This window comes from Oryx dammah, unplaced genomic scaffold (assembly GCF_014754425.2).
Source record: "Oryx dammah isolate SB20612 unplaced genomic scaffold, SCBI_Odam_1.1 HiC_scaffold_5, whole genome shotgun sequence".
Classification (NCBI taxonomy): domain Eukaryota; kingdom Metazoa; phylum Chordata; class Mammalia; order Artiodactyla; family Bovidae; genus Oryx; species Oryx dammah.
In genome coordinates this window covers 28,974,277-28,996,563 of record NW_024070189.1, presented here as the reverse complement: position 1 = coordinate 28,996,563, position 22,287 = coordinate 28,974,277, and the positions used below count along the sequence as shown (strand labels likewise).

At 37.6% G+C, this 22,287-nt stretch overlaps 1 protein-coding gene across 4 annotated transcripts in view; it reads right to left on the bottom strand.

Annotated features, from left to right (window-relative positions):
- Positions 1-1,037: 1,037 nt before the first annotated feature.
- Positions 1,038-22,287, bottom strand: part of SSBP2 (single stranded DNA binding protein 2) — a 315,215-nt gene continuing 293,965 nt past the window's right edge. For 2 of the 4 annotated variants that reach the window (XM_040239442.1, XM_040239444.1), the window contains 2 exons: positions 18,167-18,265; positions 8,466-9,067 (listed from right to left, as the gene is read on the bottom strand). In XM_040239442.1, the coding sequence (XP_040095376.1) occupies positions 9,038-9,067; positions 18,167-18,265 (129 nt within the window). In that variant the 3' untranslated portion in view covers positions 8,466-9,037. Of the gene's footprint in view, positions 9,068-18,166; positions 18,266-22,287 lie in introns of all 4 variants that reach the window. The other 2 variants (XM_040239441.1, XM_040239443.1) reach the window with 2 other exon arrangements.

The window sequence follows — 22,287 nt, the reverse complement described above, 5'->3', positions numbered from 1 at the left end:
GTTCCCCGCTTCCCCACAGTCCCCTTTTTCCTCTGAGTCCCTGCCCAGAGACACAGGTTTCAATGCTATTGCTTTCCTTCTCTTCCTACCTGATTACCTGTGTATCTTTCTTAGAGCCTTGGTTGAACAGGAGTCCTTTCGCCAGTTTGCAGTGAAAACTGTCCCACATGTAGATGTATCTTTGATGTGTTTATCAGGGGAGGTGAGCTTCACATCCTCATACTCTGCCATCTAGATCTGAATCTCTCAGACCTCTGGTTTCTTATGATTAAGTCCAAATTTTTTCAATATATTCTTTTAACATAATCACCGAAAACAAAAATCCATGGCCAAGTAACTAAGAAATGTCTTGAACTCTAAACACATTCTGAATATTTATGTTGATTTTCAACTTTTAATCAAATGGCAAAATAGAAATTCTATTTGTAAAATAAGCATTTACCCCTATAGAGTTTGAAAGTTGAAATATGTTAATAAATTACTGTTAGCACATATATTTGGGACTCTCTCCAAGTCCCAAATTAGTTAGGTATTTTTCACAGTTCTTTTGGTTGAGTCCTTTCTTTTGTGTATGTGTTTTTATGCCAGAAATAGATCTGAAGTGTTTTAATTGTTGGCATTTCTATCTGAAAACAGTTGGCGTCATAATGCTGATTTTTGGCAAGCAGAATCAACATCCACCACAAAGCAATCTGTAATATAAAACCTATAGCACAAATTTTTGTCTTTAGTGGGAGGAAATCCACCACAATAGGTTAGGGATTAACTGTATGCATTTACTTCTGAAGTTTCTGTGGCAGTTAAGTGATTTTGGTAAATGCCAATTTCATACTTACTAGGAGTAAGAACATCTATGTGTGCAACTCAAATGGAAAATAGATGTGACTGAATTATCTGTCTGCTCCAAAACTCCTCTTCAGCAAGATAGGATTGTACCTTTCCAGTGCCTCTTTAATGCACAAGTGGGAACCTCAATTTTTGAGACCCAGTGCAAGAACTCATGTCATGGCAAACTTGAGAAATAATACTGCCAAGTGAACCAGAAAGATATTTTATTTTAAACAGGCTTCAAATGAAGGTTGAAGTAATCTGGAACAGACACTTTTGCAATCTACATTTCATGTTTTCCAAAGTGCTGACTGCCAGAGCAAGACAACAAAATTGTTTCTGGATGTATGAAGGGAAAAAGGTTGCTATTAGTTATTCATTTTTGCAGATGCACAGTTCAGTAACTTGTACACAGAAACACTATGCAAATCTTTCTAAAACTTGAAAATACAGTAGTGGATGCCTGATTCAACAACGTTTTAAGTCATGAGAAGTAACCAGTGACAGTCTGCCAGACCTCTACTCACCCCAGATCACCTCCCCTCTGAGATGATTTATAAGGTTCATTTAAGAGATACTTGTAGCATACACGTTCTGTAGATTTGAATTTCAAATGCTTTACATTCTAAACTGAGCTTCACTGGACCATGTAGTTTTACAACCGGAAACCTTTCAGCATTACTCCTTTTGGGGAAGAAACTGAGAAGACTGTGTTGCCTATTTCAAAAGGAGTTTTTGCTTAAGTGGATTGACTTTTAAACACTGATTTCTCAATATTGAGAATTTGGTTGTGGTTTGATTTTTGTGGAGATAATTATCTTAGAAATACTGATAGTGGTCTTATTAATCCACCTATGGTCAAACTAGATATGGCTCCTGTGTTGGTTTTGATTTGGTTATGGGGTCAATCAATTTCTTGTTAACTTTTATACTGAGCATTTCAATTTTGAATTGGGTATTAGTTTGAGAACTTCTATGGTGAGATGTGTCTCTTGCAATTGCTGGCGCTCTATTTCCATGTGACACTTTCCTACATGGCTTATTATCTTTGTTACGTGTTCATTGTATTGTCTTTTTCAGTGGGTATAAATTCAGTTCTCTGGAGGTTTTTCAACTGAACAAAAAACTGTACCTAGGTAATACTTCTCAAAGATCAATTAAATATATGACATTTGGCTAGTAACTGCTTGTTGACATTCCATGCTGAGTTCTCAAAATTAAAATGAATATTACTTTCAATGATTTATACATGTGTTCTATTAAAACAATTTTGAGACTGGTAAATATGTGTAACATCCCTTCAGTCGTAAGTGAATAATAACTAACTTGATGACGAAACAGTGAGCACCAATAAGACTGTCAAGAGAATACTTTTGATTTTCAATTCTTAAACTATTTCTTTCCCTGAAACAATATTTACAAAAACAAGAAACACTGAATTCTTTTACAAATTGTATTCAGATTTTTGTATTTTATATGTGATAACCAAGATTATATTGTGAGCACACTAAAAAGCAAAGTTTTCCATGTGACCTGAGTAGGTATCAAGAGCTTCCTTCCTATTACCATCAAGAATTACGTGCTGTAAGATGCAAAGATAAAGTCACATGAGGAAAATTTGAGAAAGGCAAAGAGAAATGCAACCGAGAACTGCAACTGTAGCCAAGCTGAGCCCCACAGACTTCAAGGGAAACTTTGCAAACTGAATGAGACAGATAACACTCGTATGTGTAATGTCTATTGACTTGAGGGCTTTCGAAAAAGCACTACCATATTTTTCATCAGACAGTTTTTGCAGGGAATAAAACTTGTATAATTTCTTTTTAACTTTTATGCCTTTCTAGATATCCAGAGTTTATTTTACCTTGAGGGATACACTGAGCTATGGGAACACTCGATGAGTCTTACTGTGTGGGACTGGGTGTGCATCTGGCCCCTCACCCTTCCTTTCCTACTTTTACTGTTATCTCAGTCACCAGAAGGAGCCGAGGAGAAATTGAACCAATTCTACTGACTTTTGTTTACCTATGTTACTCTTGTTCTGAACCTACATGATGCTATTGCCATTAACAGCCACTTCCATACAAGCAGAAATAGTTTAAATAACGCCTTCTGAAAAAGTTCTTTGTTATAGGATGCTAGCTGTTTTAAATTCAGGGTCTCTTCTCTTGCCTTGCTACCTACCTTCCATCTGCCAGAAATCCAGACATCTTGCTAAAACTGTCATTTTAATAAGTTACTTGAGGTAACCTTAACCTTTAGCTCAGTAAGGTATCTGACAAATAGGATTTACAGTTTTTTCCTCTCTAAACACTATGTACAAATGTGTGGCATCACTGAACTAGAAGACCCCATTTGGATCAAAACCATAATGCTAGAAATCATTAACATTAAATCCTCTTAAATACTACAGAAACAGTATTTAAGAATTTATTGAAGAAATAATTTATATATTTCCACTGATACCTAGGATGAATTATTTTTAACCTCAATTATAGACCATCCTCCTTCTATATTATCTATAGAGCCGTGCACAGAACCTACTTCAGAATTTTCATGTGGGTAAATAAATGCTCATGGTGAACTGAGGCGACAATCTGTGTAATTCATTAGAAAGATGAATGTATTTGAGAAGTATAATGTTACATGAATTATGTGCATAATAACTTCAGGTTTCTGCATTATGTGTAATCCTACTTGGAATAAAATACTGAACTTTTATCCATTAATTTTGCTAATAATATTACTACTTTTTGGTAGTCAAAGTTTAGTTATCTGACTATAAAAAGCTAGACACTTATCATAACCTATTTAAATGTATATAAATAAATTCTTTGATACAAGACTGCTGGTTTTACATAAAGCAGAACATCTAATTCAATTAGACACAGATGTCCACATTAGTTACAATTCTTATCATTCAGAAAGCATTTGTGCTAGTTTTATATGAACAATTTCCTTTACTTTTTCAATAAGTAATAGTTAGTCTAGCAATGAAAAGGTAGAAACTGTAAATGAAATACTGCATTTTAACATTAAATGTGAAAATGTGCGAAATGAATGGATATTTTTGTACATCTTTATGGCAACCTTTCCCACTACATGAATAGCTCGGATATTTTTACAAAAACAGATAAATCTATTTGAAAATGTAATAATGCACGTGTACATGCATGTGCGTGCATACACACAGGAAGATGCTAAACTTACAAAACGTATCAGGTAGCTGGTGGCCATGGTAGAATGAAAAATAGTAGATTACGAAGAGTCATCCCAGATTCCAACTATATTTATACATTAATTGTGCATTTATAAAAACCTTACAAATAACTGTTTTTCCAGGAAGACATTATAAGTAACATTTAAATACATGTAGTAAGAAAACATCTTAAATTCTTTAAATCACAGTTAAACAATACAGTAAGCTGATGGCTATAAAAGAATCTTCTTTGTAAAGACTTGTCCATTCATGTTTGAAACAACACCATGTTCTTTATTCATTATAACATATAATTTCTGTGAAGTTTTTTTAATTGTTTCAATGCACGGATAATTATTCTGAAATACAACAGAAAGTCACATACATATTTGAACCTGTTTATATTAAAAGCTTTTCTGAAGTGTTGCTAGGTTAAAGCGGATTTACTTTCAAATTATGTAAACTGGAAAGGTTATTTGAGTTGTTTTCTAATAAGTAGATGATTAATTGCATTTACCTGTCAGGACATGATGGTAATTTAGATAATAACACATTGTCTTGTGTTCTGAGAACACTATGGAGAATCCAAATTTCATTTTCTGGGCAATATACTGAGGTCATTTGGCACACACAAAAGAGAAAGTGGGATAAAGTTTTAATATTAACTGCAAATAAGTTCTGGGAATAAATATTTTTTTCTGGGAATATTAATACTTGCCTTCGTCATGCTAATTGCACGTCTCACTTAAAAAATGGAAATGCCAAATATTTCCAGGAAAATATTACATTTCAATGACTGAGATAGTCGAAGTAAGTCCAGTCCTGAAGACAGCAAATCCACAAGGGGAGGTGGTGGAAGATAAACTGTAATTCTATACATGAAAAGACTTAATCCCACTTGAAACTTTACAGTATCTGTATATTTGTCTACATATTTAAGGTTGTAGACAGCAAAAGTATTTACATTAAACTACTTGTAGAAATTATTTTTCTTCTATTCAGGAAGACCATTATACTAAGTTAACATGGGGAACTTAGAGGAAATACTCCTTAGGAGACTTACTCAATTGAGAATTTCTCTTTAGCACAAAGTTCAGAAAAGTAATTAAAGGTCTCAGGTGTTTTCATCTGTAGGTCCTTCCTTTCAATCTGAATTACAGTCCATGGGTAAAGTTGACACTTGTGGTGAAATAGATGAATGTGAATTCAATTTCTTCTAAACACATGTCTGCATCGAAAGACTGTAATCATTGCACAATTCACTGCAGTGAAGGGACCAAGATTTAGGTGGTCCCTTACGCTCTTACCTTTAGATGCAGTGCTTTTGTAAGAAAGCCTAATGTGGACAAGCTAGCACAGGGTGTGAAGCAGGCGGGGCTGTCTGTTTATATTTGCATTACTCTGTCCATCCCAAATGACTTAAATCAGCTAATTTTTACCATTGAAATAAAACACAATCAAAGGGAGGAATTAATAGTTACCCAATCCAAGTCATAATGGAAGTGTTTTGTGAGCAAACTTCACATTGCCCCCCGCAAACACACATGTACACACACACACACAAGTTTAATATGCCAAATGGAAGTGTGTTGATAGTGGTTCACCTTTCCAGTATTTCTCAAGGTAAGGTTCACTGACACAATTAACAGTGACAATCTAAAAGTGGAAACTGCAATTTTTTTTCCCCCTGGGAAAACTGTATACTGTATGAAGAAAACCGTAAGGGTGGGTAAAAATGTTCACTTTTTATTTCTACTGGAGGATGCAAGATTGGGAGGGAGGCATGAAAAAAAAGGCCAATCAAGACTTCATGGCATTAAGGACTGTGGAAAACTTTTTGCCGAGGGCTCAGTACTAAATGCCTTGCTATATATTCTCAGAATGAGATGATACAGAAAAGGTATGGACAGATGTAGGGCTTCCGCATTTCCCAAACTGAACTCCTTTATTTTCATTTGCTCTTTCAAACCACAGGAAGAATGTTAACTGAATGAGCCTATGAAATGCAATAGAGTTCAGAGAGCTTAGAGAATCATAAAAAAAGACATGGACGTTTTTGCTATTTTATTCCTGGAGAAAGATGATTGTTGTAGGCACTTTCCATGACTCACGGAGATTTATTAATTTTCTGGCCATAAAGAAATCTTAACCTCAGATTCTTAGCTATGTAATTCCTGTTCATCAGAAACTGAGTCCAAACTGGAACACTTGGGAAGAAGGACTAACATTCACCCATCAAAGCTGTGGGTTGTTACCAGATCAGTGGTACCTCCAGACTCTGTTCCCATGTGCAATTTTGCTATAAGAAAGACAGCTGATTAAAGACATACATACCTTAGAGATAACTTGACATATATTTTCAACTATGGTGAGTTAGGCAGAATGCAAAGCAGAGTGATAAGAATTAATGTTTTCACCTATTTATTTTTGTATTATACATGTATATTTTATATGTTCAATGTAGGCAAGAATTGCTAATGTTACTGTGAGATGAAATGTTAAAAGTAACTCAGGAAAGGGTAGTATACATAAAGACCAACACAAATGCATGAGGTGAAAAGAGAAAAGGATAACGTTTAAATGATTCAACTCCTAAACAAAATTAATATACAGATATACTGTTTTCCATTTGGTGGATGAGAAAATTATTTGATGTTAGAATTAAGTATCCTTATTTTCTGGTTTTCTTGAATACAGCTTCTTCAAATTTTCAACTGTCAGGAACTTAAAAGACTAGCTATTTTTAATCTGGGTTCCAAGAGAAAAAGAAATACTTAAGCTGAGTTGATTGCTATATCTTGGTTTTTACTTTTTCTTTTTTTAACCAAATAGGCTAGAAATAACGGGACCCATATTGCCATCCACATTCCAATATTACCCCCAAAATGAGAGCAAGTAAAATCATGCTCATGATTCTTTGATAATAAGAAACAATACCTTCTTAGAAGGCAAATAAAAGAAATTCAAGATCAGTAACAATGGAGAAAAGAGTCAACAAAAGTTTTCAAAATTCTAGCATTATAAGATTAAGCTTATCACAAGACTGTCAGTGTTCACACAGCTATCATAAAGTGAAAATTAAAATTATCCTTGGAAAATTCACGTGTCTGTACAAGGTGTCATCTTCAGGCTACCCTGGCTTGAGTTAAAGACCTTGTGGTCTGAATTTTTCATGAAAGCGTCTCTGCAGCTTGAAAGCTTGAAGCTGTTCTCCAGTGTGCAGTCCTAGCCTCTGCACAATGTGTGATTAATGGAAACTAGTTTGATTAGTTTAAATCTGGAACATAAATTTTAATTCAACTTCCTTTTCCCCCTTTAACAGTTCTGCCTAGCATCCCTGTCATGCACAGGCAAAAATCTTTATTTTCAGAAGGAATAAATCCTTGTGGATTTGAGAGAAGTAAGTCATCTAGGATCAATGATGAGTAAATATAATGCCAAAGTGTCACTTTAGAGACCATTTGCCTCAAGAAAGATGGATGCCCCTTACCTGAGATTAAACAATGCTTTTCAAAATCTCTTGAGTTTGGATATATAGTTGTTTACAATTTTAACAGGAAGGATCAGCATCTTAGCTTTCAGAGTCTAAAGTTGGTCTTCACACTTTTCTATTATAACTTTGGTGTTTACATGTGTGATGGAACACAGGAAACACAAAAGATCTGAAAAGGGCCACAGAGCAATGTGTTCTCATAAGGGAAGTGTTTTGTTTACATTTTTCTAATGTTTTCTGAACAGTTATACGAAGTAGAATATATGACTGATGTCAATGACGACAATAATTTCCCTCTAATAAAAGTCCTATATCCTGGGAACACAGCACCTGCTTTGCTGCCAGTGAGTAGGGACACAGTCAATTCTGCCACTAGTAAGATACTTGGGTAGACAAGCGGCACTCCAGAACCCCTGGAGTGTGATTAAAATTTTCCTTCTCCTTTGTGCTAAAAGCCTCAATCATTTGAATGTATCTCTTTGCAGTGTCTATGTGAAAATGTTCACAAGAAGTCTGAATAAAAATGAGGCACCATTTCACATTAGTATCTTATTAAAAAACAGCTCTAGCATTCCTGGTGACAAGTGACTAATTCAAGCAAATAGTTACTACATCTGGGCTTTATCGTGTTAAAGAGAAAATGTGTTGCTAAAAATATGATGACCCCTGGCACTTTATTGCTATGGTCTAAGCAACTGCGGCTAATTACTGATTTTCTGTATCATCTAAGCCAAATCAAGAATTCCACCTAGAGCAGTTACTGCAGAAATGTACTATTAGGCCCCAGCTAAGCTTCTGTTGATTTGAAGTTTTTTTCCTACATAAAAAGTACAAAAATACTCACTGAAGGTTACTGAGAAATTGTTTGATTTGACATAAAGATGAAGACACACTTCTTTTCTTAGTACACGTTGTCATTCACAGGATAACTTGCATCACACGTGATTTAATGAAAGCTCTCAAATAAGCGATTTTATTCCTATCCATGATTGCAGACATTTACAAAACCATAACATCTGAGTTCACCTTAAAAAATAACTTATATAAAGCAGTGATATACACAGCACAAAATAGTTCAGGGAGGGGCAGGAGCAACTTTTAATAATTAAAATGTAAACGTGAAAAAAAGGATGGAATAAAAGTCCCTACTCATTTCTACGTAAGATGTCATGTGATAGTTATTTTACAATGTCCTGTGGGTCAATGTATGTATGTGCGTGTGTCCATGTAACATACACACATACAATACATTCTCTTTCCCACACATATACAAACACAGATAATCATTTGCAGTTCAGTTGAGGGCAATTCTAATGTGCCGCTCCGTACAGTTGTTCGAATCACGTTTGGACCCGCTTTCTTCACAAAATAGGGGAGAGAGCAGGAAATAAAAAGGTTGGTTTGGTGTGACTGAGAGTCCTTTGTGTAACTGTACACTGTGATGAATAACTGTCTTCCGTAGGAGTTCTGTGAAGGGCTGACTCACTGTGGTTTCCATGAGGAGACTTGGTGATGGTTCACACACTCATTGTCATGCTAGGGGAGTACTAGGAGAGAAGAATCCATATTTTAACAACAATTCTACAGGCCACGGACATCCCCCTTGGTAAACAACAGTAACTGTGAATTTTAATGCTTTTTATGAACAAGCTTTTAATACACCATAAAAATTTAGAAAGCAGGAAAAGAGTAAATTATATAGAATTGACAGTCCTGAAATGTTAACTATTTCCTCTGGAACGCAACCAGTCCTGTCCTCTCTCTGAGCCTAAGGGGCTGATAGGTACCTGGTCCCTTAGCTTTTTTTCTTCTAGCCAGATTGAGGTTTTATGGGCCCTTGGAACAACTAGGGCAAAAATCTAGCCCAAGGTCAAATCATATGAAATAAGTATGAGGGGCAGGCTAGTCTTCGTTTTTTCTGCTAGCTTGGTTAAGATGGGAGGCTACTAGCCTCTTGGTGCTTGTTTCCTCACCTGTTAATTCTGCTTAATGATAGTGTTAATCTTAAAGGGGTTTGGGGAGGTTTGAATATAAACCCCTTAAAACTATATTTATTGGAAACACAGAAATGTGCTCAGTAAATGCTGGATTAATAACTGAACTTCTAGCTGGCCATAAGAAATCCTCACTAGAGCACTGAAAAAGTATCAACACGTAAAGAGTCTGATTTATACTTCAGCATATAAACTTCCCTGAAACTCTGACTCCAATCTCAATCCACAAGCATTTCTGGGTGGAAGTAGGGGCTCCGCCGCCACGTGCTACTTGTCCGTTTGAGGCTGACCACTGGTAGAGGTGAGGCTTTCAGAAATTTGGAAAACATAGTCTTATAAACGATGAATAGAGCAGTTATAATGATGCCAATATACCCTCATAAAAAGCTTTTCTAAAGCTTTTTGTTTTGTATTGGGGGATAGCTGGTTAAGTGTTGTGAGAGTTTCAGGGGGACAGTGAGGGGACTCAGCCATACATACACATGTATCCATTCTCCCCGAAACTCCCCTGCTCTCCGGGCTGCCACATAGCGGTGAGTAGAGTTTCATGTGCTATAATGTAGGTCCTTGTTGGTTATCTACTTTAAATAAGGCCCAGATGCGTTTCTAATGAGCAGCCATGTTTAAAAACACCTGGACTATATGAAGACCTTTGATCCAGTTTCTTTCACTTTTTCTATTTCATTTTCAGTGCTCCCATTTCATTTAGTTTGTCTTCCAATTTCTCCATCACTTTTGTGTTTGATGTTCTTTCTCAAGTCTTTCTCAAGTATAGTAGAAAAGCTTTTGTGTATATATATATGTAAATAGTACATATAATATATATTTTAGAAAACATGAATTTTTACCTAACTAAAAAATTTGACATTTGGATTCCATTTGTTTGACTTAGTATGAACAGATGCTAGATTTCTAATTGAAAAATAATGGATATGCAACAAGCAGCAAAGGTTTACTCTATAGCACAGGGAACTGTAGTCGATATTTTGTAATAACTTATAAGGCAAAACAATCTGAAAAATGATACGTGTGTATGTTTACCTGAATCACCTTGCTGTGCACCTGAAACACTGTCAACTATACTTCAATAAAACACAGATTAAAAAAAACTAAATACAGCCGTGTGCACATGTCCATCCTAAACTCCCCAACTATCCCTTCCTCCATGCTTCACCCTCAGCAACCATAAGCTTGTTCTCTAAGTCTGCAAGTCTCTTTCTGTTTTGTAAGTAAGTTCATTTGTATCATTTTTTTAGATTCGACATATAAGAGATGCCATATGATATTTCTCCTTCTCTGATTTCATTCAGCATGAAAATCTCTAGGTCCCTCCACGTTGCTGCAAATGGTATTATTTCATTCTTCTTGATGGCTGAGTAATATTCCATTGTATACAGGCACCATATCTTTTCTCCATACCTCTGTCAATGAACATGTAGGTTGCTAAATGTCTGGGCTCCTGTAAACAGGGCTTCCATGTGCCCTCATACTCTTGAGGAATAGACTGTGATGGAAGAGTTCTAGAGCAGCATTGCCCAACAGAACTTACTTCAGTGGTGGCCATGTTCCACAACCTGTGGTGTCTGGCACGAAGGCCACTAGCCACATGTGGCAACTTGAGCACATGAAACGTGGCTAGGAACTAAAATTTTAACATGATTTAACTTGAACTTGTTTAAATGCAGCTGGTGACTTCTGTCTGGGACAACACATTCTAGATCATCTGCCACGGGAGAAGCATCTGCTACAAGTGGAATGTTCTCTGGATGAAGGGGGTTTCCAGATTAGATGTAAATATGAGGTCTTAAATACTTTATATGTTTTATAAAAAACTGAGGACCAGGGCCTTTTCAGACTGTTCATGGGGTTCTCAAGGCGAAAAATACTGAAGTGGTTTGCCATTCCCTTCTCCAGTATATCAGTTCATGCTTTTGAACTGTGGTGTTGGAGAAGACTCTTGAGAGTCCCTTGGACTGCAAGGAGATCCAACCAGTCCATCCTAAAGGAGATTAGTCCTGAATATTCATTGGAAGGACTGATGCTGAAGCTGAAACTCCAATACTTTGGCCACCTGATGCGAAGAACTGACTCCTTTGAAAAGACCGTGATGCTGGGAAAGATTGAAGGCGGGAGAAGGGGACAACAAAGGATAAGATGGTTGGATGGCATCACCGACTCAATGGACATGAGTTTGGGTAAACTCCGGGAGTTAGTGATGGACAGGGAGGTCTGGCGTGCTGCAGTTCACAGGTCACAAAAAGTCAGACACGACTGAGAGACTGAACTGAACTGAGGACCAAGGCAAAAGGGAATTCCTTTTAATGTGGTACTAATGATTGTGCCTCATGGAAAGAGGCAGATAAAGTGAGAGGGTTTGGTCCATTCTGCAAGGGCTTAACCCAGAACAATGATGATCCTGAGAAGAAAGGCATGAACCTTCTGAAAAGGGAGCAGAGAGAACAGATAATGTGAACTCCAGATGAGCTACAGTGGTGTAGGAATCAGAAATGAGGTATAAGGTGTGGACTAGATATGGATGGATGTGTTAATATGGAGAAAGCAGGATTTCCCAGGCAGGAGTGCAGGGCGACTTCAGCTGGCAGAAGTCTGGACTGAAAGGCATCAGTTTGATCTATGGCTTAAACCCAAAACCCCACACTGATCTTGAGTAAAAGTAGATGACTAGGCCTGAAAACGGGTCACCAGAACCTAAGAGGAGGATTATTAATCCTTTAAACACAGGTCCAATCAAGAAAAAATCTACTTGTTAGTCATTTAATAGCCTCAAATTTCCATTCAGTCTAGAAAAGCTAAATTAGACATGTTACTGACTTTCCATGTTGGAGCACAGTGAGTAGGTTGATAAAAGGGGAGACTGCTAGAAAAGACAAAGGGGATTCGATTTGACAGAAAATGTCTTCCCCTTTAAGCTTGATAGTGGCAGCAAAAAGCAAAGCTAAAGCCAGCCCCAAGCCCCAGACCACCATAGACAAGGATCTGTGAAGTGGAGCCCGCCCTGCCCCTGTGCTGGGAGGGCATCGGCCTCCAACTCATCAGGAGAAACCACGCAAGTCTCCACGACAAGCAATGGCAGCATGCTGCCACAGACTGTCCACAGACTTTGACAAACTATTATATTTTGGTGTTTGACATTTAGGAGAAACCACGCAAATCTCCACAACAAGGAATGGCAGCATGCTGCCACGGACCGTCCACAGACTTTGACAAACGATTATATTTTGGTGTTTGACATTTAGGAGCAAGACTAAACAAGAAGATAAATGGATACCAATGTTTTATCAAAAGTAGAAAACATTAGAATATGGCAAAATGGGCACAGGAAATTTGATGTTCTTCAGTCACTAAGCTGTGTCCGACTCTTCATGACCCCCATGGGCTGTAGCCCACCAGGGTCCTCTGTCCATGGATTTCCCAGGCAAGAATATTGGAGTGGGTTGCCATTTCCTTTTCCAGGGGATCTTCCCAGATCAGGGATGCTTTCTATGGCTACTGTTATTTATAGTAAGAATCGGTGAATCAGTCATATTGCACACAGAACCTTCTGTGATGATGGATATGTTCTATTCTGTGCTGTCCAGCACAGCAGCCATTAGCCACACATGGCTACTAAGCCCTTAAAATGTAGCTAGTCTAATTTAGGACCTGAAAATTTTAACTGGATTTAATTTTAAACAACACAGCAAAATCATCAATCGTTATTTTAAAGACAAAGACTTTAATGGGTATATTGTGACAATCTAAAAACAGTAAAAGCCTTTAAAGCTTTTCTGAAAGGACTTCAAAGGGTATGTTGGAAAAATTTTCTGGGTAAGTCATAATTAATTCTACAGACCATCTCATTTAATGCACATCCTGAATAATCGGATTTTAAAAATCCCTGAATCCTTTTTTCATAAGGATTATTCCAGTTCATTCATATGTCAAGTAACATTAGGTAATATTGTTAAGAATACATTACAGTATTCATTTTAATTATACACTGTTTAAAAGTATGCATATATGCAAACAAATATATGTGGACATGCCCTGCTACCAAGCATGTTTATTGGTTGTTCCTATTTCTTAACACTGGCAATTGTTAAGATTTTAAACCTGTAGTATTGCAAATGTCTTAAGCAAATCTTACAGTAAAATGAGAATCTGTTACAGATTCATTGGGAAGTTAAATAGAGTTAGGTTTATTCAGGGAGGAAACTGAGTGGAAAAATAGGGTACACCGAGAAAGTCAGGGCCAGATTTAGTCAGAAAGGATGGAAGCATCATCTCTAAGCAACACGACTCAGAAAAATTAGCAAGCATCTAATAAAATTTAAAATTTGAAAGTACAAGTAACTGTAAAATGAGGCTCTGAGTATATTTGGAATAGTAAAATAGATTGTGTGTAACTAGTAAAATAGTTAATAAATAATATATAGTTATAAAATAATATAAACTAATAAATAGTAAAATAGATTGTGTCTATATAAATGATGGGCTATTTGCACTGCTAAGGCTGTAAACCACTTATCTGCTGTTGCTTTTATTGAAACTGCTTCAACTAAGTGAGATTGAGGGAAATCACAAATTTTCTAGGAAAACTCACAGAATGTGCAAGCAAAAAGGAATTTTGCTATTGATTGCTATTCAAGGAGAAGAGAAACAGCTGACATTTTTTTCCAGAAGTAAACAGAGAGTAGGTGTTAAACGGGGTACCGTGCTTAGAGACATGAAATACTCATGGCGCACTGTCCGGAGGCCACACTGCCACGCTTCTGTCGTGCCACTGTGTCAGAGCGCCATGGCACATTCCCGTGTTTATAAGGGAGGCTGTGACATCAGGTTCCCCTCCGTCAGAGGAGAAGTTTGGCCTTTCAAAACTGTTGACTGCGTCAGTGTTTGGTTTAGCATGAATGGCATGAACCAGAGAATTTATTATACCCACTTCAGGTACCATAGGCCCCATCGGAATATCCATTAAATCTTCAACCAATGTGCGTGCACTTCTGTTCACACACTTTAAGAACACTTCAGATCTTCTGTTTATTTCTAAGCATCTACACATTTTCTTTTCTTATTAAATAAGAGATAATATTACAGGTACCTGAGCTGAACTAAAGTGAAATAAATCTATTGTGTAGTGGCTATGTAAAAAAAAAATACATGGGGGCATATGTGATTTCTTTGCAATAGCAGAAAATGACAAAAGGCAGTAAGGATAATAAGAAATGATCTACTGCCTTGTTGATAATTCCTATTTGGCAATATGATTTTGACAGCATGTTTGCTCAGCTGATTATAGTTCAATGCTATGGTGAAGTATTATGCTAAATTAATTCAAGAAATAAGACTGCTTTCTCCTGAGAGGCATGAAGCACTATTTTGAATTAAATCTTTTTGTATTGTTTTCAAAACCAAACATTTTCTAGAGTTTGAACACTAGGGGGCATCTTTGTTTTTTGAAATAAAGGCTTGTTAATGATGTCCCCCGCCCCAAAGAGTCTGAATAGTGGCTCTATTTTTTTGGTTCACATTTTTCTACATAAAGTGTGTTGGCACTTCAGGGTTTCTGCCTTTGGGTGGACATTTCCGTCTGTATATGGATTATATTAAGCAGCATGTGTGAAATAACTGGGACGGTGTCTGTAACAATCAGTTAATAGATGTTTGCTTCCTTCCCAGGCTGCTGCTGTGGTTAAACTTCAAAATAAAGAGTGACAAACGCTCAAAAGGCAGACTGCTCAAAAATTTTGGCTTTACAGACTTTATGTGCATTAAACACTAGAATCTGCTTTGCATGTTTGGTCACGGGAAATGTTTTCTTTTTGAATTAAGCAGTTCTGCTTTTCCTTGATGATAGTAAAGCTAACTTAGGAGAGATACCTAGTCTATTTACAGCTTTAAGGCCTTACTACATTTGTCTACATATGTCTACATACTACTACAATTTGCAATGAATTTCTTTTGTCTTCCTCCTCTCTGCTCTGTTTCTTGATCTTTTAAAGTGCAAACAAAAATGTAGTAGAAGAATCCATATCAAGGGCGTCATTCATAGTGGAGACCCCTCACAGGGTGGGGCGGGGGGATGGCCGGTGGCCAGTGTGGACCTGCTTCCAGGGCTGCGCTACACTCCAGGCAGAGGCAGGTTCTCCACCCCCATCCAAGTAGCTCTCTTTGGGGGACTTTTCTAGTGGGGACGAGAGAGAGGGGAGGCTGGAGCTTTTTGTTTTTTGTTTTGTAACTCTGCATAGCAGCTTGGCATTTTACCTCCTTCCTGACTTCAAGGGTAGCAAGGCCGGGCTAGGGGCGGGGGAAGCCCTGCTCGGGTGCGCTCTATGCTGTGCACACAGTCCCAAAGGGGTGTGCTGTTTGGTGTGTGCACAGTCCACCTGGGGCCAGCGGGCAAGGCTGGTGTTTACACAGAGTAGATTTTAAACTCCCCTTCTCTCTGGTTTTCTGATCACCAAGAAAAGCTCTCTGATGCCCACTATGAAGCTGGCCCCTCCCCGACGAACAAGCTGTCACCAACAAGGAGTCTGGGAAGGAAGAGTGGGGAGAGTTCCTCTCGTCCCGGCCCCTAATGTCACACGGGATCTCTTTAAAGAAGTTTTCTTGTCCAATACAAAGCTAATAAATTTCCTCAGTGCTCTTTAAACACATGGTTTCTATCTATTACAGTACTTGTGAATCTGACACGTGGTTTAATTAGTTGTGTGAACACATTTTCCCCATCAGATTTGCATTCTTTGAGGTTAGGGATGTGTTATGTTTATTTCAGAATACTTTGTCCTTAACCTAGTGCTCTGCATACTACAGGCTCAATGCACGTCTAATTGAACTGAGTTAATTATCATATACCTCACTGAATTATAAAATTTTGTTACTGGAAGAATTAACATAAAATGAAATTAATGTCTCTAATTAGATAAAGAGAATAGTAACTAATTAAAATTAATTTGTCCATAGTCTTGAAGCAAACTAGTGAAAGAACCAGGATCCGAAAAAACAAAATGCCATAACCCTAAGTGTTATGACAAACTACAGAGTTCTCACATTTTTCTGTTTCCTCATCACTGATGGGTTAATCCTTGGATTTTTTTAAATATAAATTTTTATGTATACCTTTCTTGTCCCCACTAATCATATATAGCATGCAAATAAAAGCCAAACTAAAAATCAGTGTAATCTTATGTCTAGTTTTAACAGAAGTCAAGTCTAAAATTACAGAAAGTCTTGTCCCAGGTAGAGGTGCTAGGTCAATACCAAGAAGTAGAAGAATCCACAGAACACTCAATCTTGGGTTCCATTTGGGGAAGTGGCCATTCTGGGTAAAAGTTAGGCGTGCTACAAGCTACTGCTTCAAATTCTGATCTCTGGTAAAGACTGAATTAGGGCAAAATGAAGGTAAAATCAGAAGGGTTTCTCTTCTGATTCTGCTTATAGTTTGGTAGATCCTCCATAATTTTAATAATGGCAGCACGTTTACTGGAGGCACTGACCCTGTGGACATGAAACCAGCCTGGGTTCTGAAGTTCTTTATTCCATTTCAGGCATTCTTAGCAGAGAACATGGATCAGCACCACTGAGGAAGCTTTCTCACCTGGAAGTATGCTGGGCCCCACTCCCAGAAATTGAGTCACTGGGTCTAGGGAGGCTTCTGGGAAATTGTATTTTTAAAAATTCTATAGGTATTTCTAGTGTGAAAAAAACAGCTAATTAACTATCGTGTAGTGTAATCATTCCTTGAGAAAGATGCCACGTTGCCCTTTTGGTCTCTCCAGTGCCTAGCATATTGCTTTGGCGAGTGCTCAATAACTGTTAAATGAAGGAATGAATTTTATTGCTTCTCTGCTGCTGTCTGGAGAAGGCAATGGCACCCCACTCCAGTACTCTTGCCTGGAAAATCCCATGGATAGAGGGGCCTGGTAGGCTGCAGTCTGTGGGGTTGCTAGGAGTCGGACACGACTGAGCGACTTCACTTTCACTTTTCACTTGCATGCATTGGAGAAGGAAATGGCAACCCACTCCAGTGTTCTTGTCTGGAGAATCCCAGGGACGGGGGAGCCTGGTGGGCTGCTATCTATGGGGTCGCACAGAGTCGGACATGACTGACGCGACTTAGCAGCAGCAGCAGCTGCTGTCTATTTTTATGTAGACATAAACGCTGCCTTTGTTTAAAACTATAGTCACACAAAAAATGATGTATCTAGTTCAGGTTAAATGGAAACAACACGTTAACACACCAGGCAGGAAAGTCTAGAGTGTGAAGTACAGGCATCTTAGAGACAAGTTTCGGAGCCTCAAAAGGCAGCACTGAGAACACAGTTGGTTTTGCGGTGACCCAGGACGCTTCAGTCCCGCGGAGACTGAGGAAGGTGATCAAATGTGCAAACTGTTTCTAGCAGGTTCCTTCATAATGCATGTTTTCTGTAGAAAAATTGTTCTTAGAATTTTCATTTTTGTAACCATGTACGTATAATCAGAGTTGGAAGTACATTTTTTTTATGTTTTCAAAGAAATTCCACATTATTTTCTAACTCTTAAAAGATCAACCTATTGAACTCTAAATAGTCATAATAATGGCTTCATGCATTTATTCTAAAGAGCTTCAGAAATAAAATCTGGATATAATAATGTAGTCAAGGGAATACTTACACTCTCACTCTGAAAAGGATTTAAGAAATTTCCCCCCATTTCGCCATCATCCCTTGGAGTGCCTGGCTGATTACTCAGGCTCATATTATTGGGAGAATTCTGTAAACGAGATTTAGAAAACAAAGCATTTTTAAGATTTTAATTTCCCTTTTACATTGTACTGTTTCAAACATGGAATATATAGCATCATCTCTAAGAACAAAGTAGACATAATTCCTACCTCAGACTTCTACCATGGATTCCAGTTCATCCTTTGTACCTTGACAAGACCTATATACTTTCCCAAATGAAAATTAAAAAACAGAAACCCCAAATAACTCACCATAACTCTTCATGTTAATCTCAGAATCAATATTTATTCAAAATCTCACCTTCAGTTTATGGAGTTCCTAGGACTCTGGAGATTTTAAGAAACATTTCCAGGACGCCCATGATGAACAGAGCGGGCTACCCATTGATTAGAAAGGATGGAACAATGCCTTCCCTGGGTGATTTTACTAAGCAAACTCGAAAGGTCACTATTTTCATAAACATTTCCCTTTAATTCTACATGCGTTTTACATAAGTAACACGATTTTAGCCATTACTTTTATATGAACCATAAGGAAAAAAGGAAAATAGTTAACGATAGTTAAGAACAAGAGGAATAAATACCCTAGAACTTGAGAATTCAGTATGTACTTGTAGAGGGAAAGGAGGCTCCTGTGTGGAGTGATCTAGAATCTTTTCCAACCATTTGAGTAGATGTATTCAAAACTCTTAGGATAAAATGGTTGATAGGAGCTATCCAGTCAAACACAAAGTTAGCAGTATATTGCTTTATGCTCTATTTAAATTTTCTGGTCCCATTATTACTGTGAGGTCATCTGACACTCCACCTCGCTGGGGAATGGGGAATGCAGAGTGCCAGCGGCACACAGAGCTGCAGCTGTGACCGAGGGATTCTTGCAAAAATAAACTGCGAGGGTGAAAACTCGGACTTGGTATTTCAAATGGAAGCCAGGCTTTGGAGTCTTTTCCTGAGTCACTGCCATTTATATTCTGTTTCTGAATAAGTTAAAAAAAATTTTTTTTAAAGAAAATTTCTGAGGATTCTGACTTATGTCATAAAAATGAAAATTTCATGAATGAGTTATTCCCAGAAGAGTATAGGCTTTTAAAAAATACGGTTACAGTGTAAAGCAGAAACAGGTAGATGAGCTGGTGGAAATACAGCTCGTGTCTTGTCGTGCTCTGCACCTCAGAGGGAGGATCTGAGAACACAGATTCTCTGAAGTCCATAGGCGCTCCGTTAGCCAGTGAACCCCAAGGGCCCAGGAACCACTGCCTAATGGCATAAAGAGGGTTCTATTTTTTTGACAATTGTTTTTCCTATGAAAATGTGAATTTCCTAAGTATACAATAACTGAACTTTGAAATGTACAGGGATAACTTGATTTCCTGGAAAAAAAATTAAGTAAAATTGAGGTGCAATTACTTAAGCTACAACTCACTAAAATAAATTATTAATCAACTGTTTTAAAATAAGGAATGATAATATTGACTTAGTTCAAAAAAAGGGAAAATTTATTTTTGAAAATATTGTAAGATTTACCCCAAGCCTAGCAGTCTTTTTGGTCCAGACAGGTTTGTCATTTCATGGACAAACTGTAATCCTGGAGTAAAAAATAATCTAACATAGCTCTATAAGGGTATTTGAGCTGTATACTTTGACATCTTCAAAAAATGATGAAATAAGCCCTCTCCCTCCTTGTGTAATATTCAGACCCCTAGTCAGAAGCCTGCAAGATACCCTGAGAGGAACAGCATCTCTGGCTAAGCTGGGGTGCTCCCAGACTCTGTTGCACTTCTGCCATGTATCATTCCTTTAAAAAATTTTTTCATTTTATATTTAAACATTTTTTTAAATTGAAGTATAGTTGATTTACAATGTCGTGTTTCAGGTGTATAGCAAGTGAGTAAGTTATACAAATACATGCACCCATTCTTTTTTTCTAAGATTCTCTTCTCATACAGGCCATTACATAGTACTGAGTAGAGTGCCCTGTGCTACACGGCAGGTCCATATTAGTTATTTATTTATATAGAATACTGTGTATATGTCAATCCCAATCTCTCAATTTATCCCTTCCCCCACTTACCCCATAAGCTTCTTTTCTACATTTGTAAATCTATTTCTGTTTTGTCCATAAATTCATTTGTACCTTTTTTTTAGATTCTACGTACAAGTGGTAACATTTCTTGATTTATAACTCTGAAAGTCTGGCTACATTCACATTGATTCCTGATTCAAAGTGTCAATTTAAAAAATATTTGAAGTTTAAAAGTAACAGTACATTAATATTTAAATACTTATAAGACACTTCACCGTGGTGTTTTCCCTTCAGTCTTTTCATAGCCTGGTGACTCAGCGTTAAGCTGTTTTATGAGCGGGGAGTGGTGTAGGTAAGAACATTGAGAGGAAAGTTCAAAGGACACATCCTTGTACGTAACTGAACTAAGTATCAGATCTCTGAAACTTGTTCCTATCTAGGTCACTGGGTATATCTGAAAACTGTGAAATTATATAGAACATTAAAAAAAAAATGTGAGGTAAATTCTGTAAAATGTTGTGAAAACATCAGAACTTGCTGAATGGGGAGTCTTAAGGAAACCGTCAACAGTGCTGTTGATCGTCCCTGGATGACATGATGAGGATATAGGGAAAGACATACTCAGTATTGGCACTGTAGGTTGGGGTGAGGGAGCAGGTTATGGTTCCAAACACCAGCCCAGAGCAGGTAATGACGGTGGGTGGCGATGAAGTGTCTATACGTTGTATGTAACTGCAGCTTTGTTTTTGTGTAGTATCTCCAGTAGATTTCATCCACAAGACAAGACTGTAGTGCACAAAAATGGTTATGTTGGTCAAACAACTTTTTAAAATAGGAAATTTAAAAAAATGTAACACTGATGCTTGACAACCTGGAGGGGTGGGATAGGGAGGAAGGTAGGAGGGAGGTTTGAGAGGGAGGGGACACGTGTATGCCTGTGGCTGATTCATGTTGGTGTATGGCAGAAATCATTACTGTATTGTAAAGTAATTATCCTCTAATCAAAAATTTAAAAAAATATATAGGTTAAATTGGAAAATTAGGAAGATGCAACTGGAGGCTCAAGAAGGATTGTGAACAAAAATAAGCAGTAGTGTTTATTTAAAAATAATATCGTCTTCCGATTCACAAAGAATGACTAGAAAAAGAATAGGATGAGGAGGAAAGAGGCTGGGAAATAAGAGAAAAGAGAGGAGAGCTTCTTGAGATACCTGGACCTGTGTTGGAAAGCAGGAAGATAGGGAAAATGAAGTTAGTGACACCTTGCGTAGCTCAGTGTGAAAGACTGAAAAGTTAAGCAGTGAGTGGAAAGAAGTAGGGAAGAAAAAATTGGGAGGGGAGTGTACAGTACGTTTGATGCTGCTGATTAGAGATAAAGTGACCATTAGTGTAGTGGAGATGGGACAGACAATCATGGTGCCATCACCCTGACAGCCTGGTTAGAGCCCGCAACCTGGAATGAGCAGTGAGGCGGTGCAGAAATTAGATGCTTAGGAGTCCGTCTGAAGATGGATGCAACTAGTCATTTCTAGTACACTGTTGAGTGGCAGTGTATAATTCTTAGTCATAATTCTTAATTATACTTGGGTATAATTCTTAGGTCAACTGAAATGTGTTTGAACTTCCCTTTGTAAAAGTTTTTCCTTATTGTATTTGTTTGGTCTCCTTGTTATACTAAGCTTTTGGGGGGGCAGAGACTATATCTTGTTTAACTTTAGATTTTTATAGTCCAGATTAATGTCTTGGCACATTCATGTTTACTGAATGAAGGAATTCCTGCCTACGTATATGAACCACTTGAGGGCGAAGATTATGTTTGTATTTAAAGAAGTCTTTTGTATTTTCCCACAGTGCACAAGGCAGTATTCAGTACACAAAAGTACACAGTGGGTGGTCAATTAATGTTTCAAGAATAAACAGTACATCCTTAGGCAAGAGAATGTTACTAGCAGTAGACACAGTGTGATGGAAAGACTTGTTTCCGGGAATAGGAATGGAAAAATAAGCACAGATGGCGTGGCAACAGAT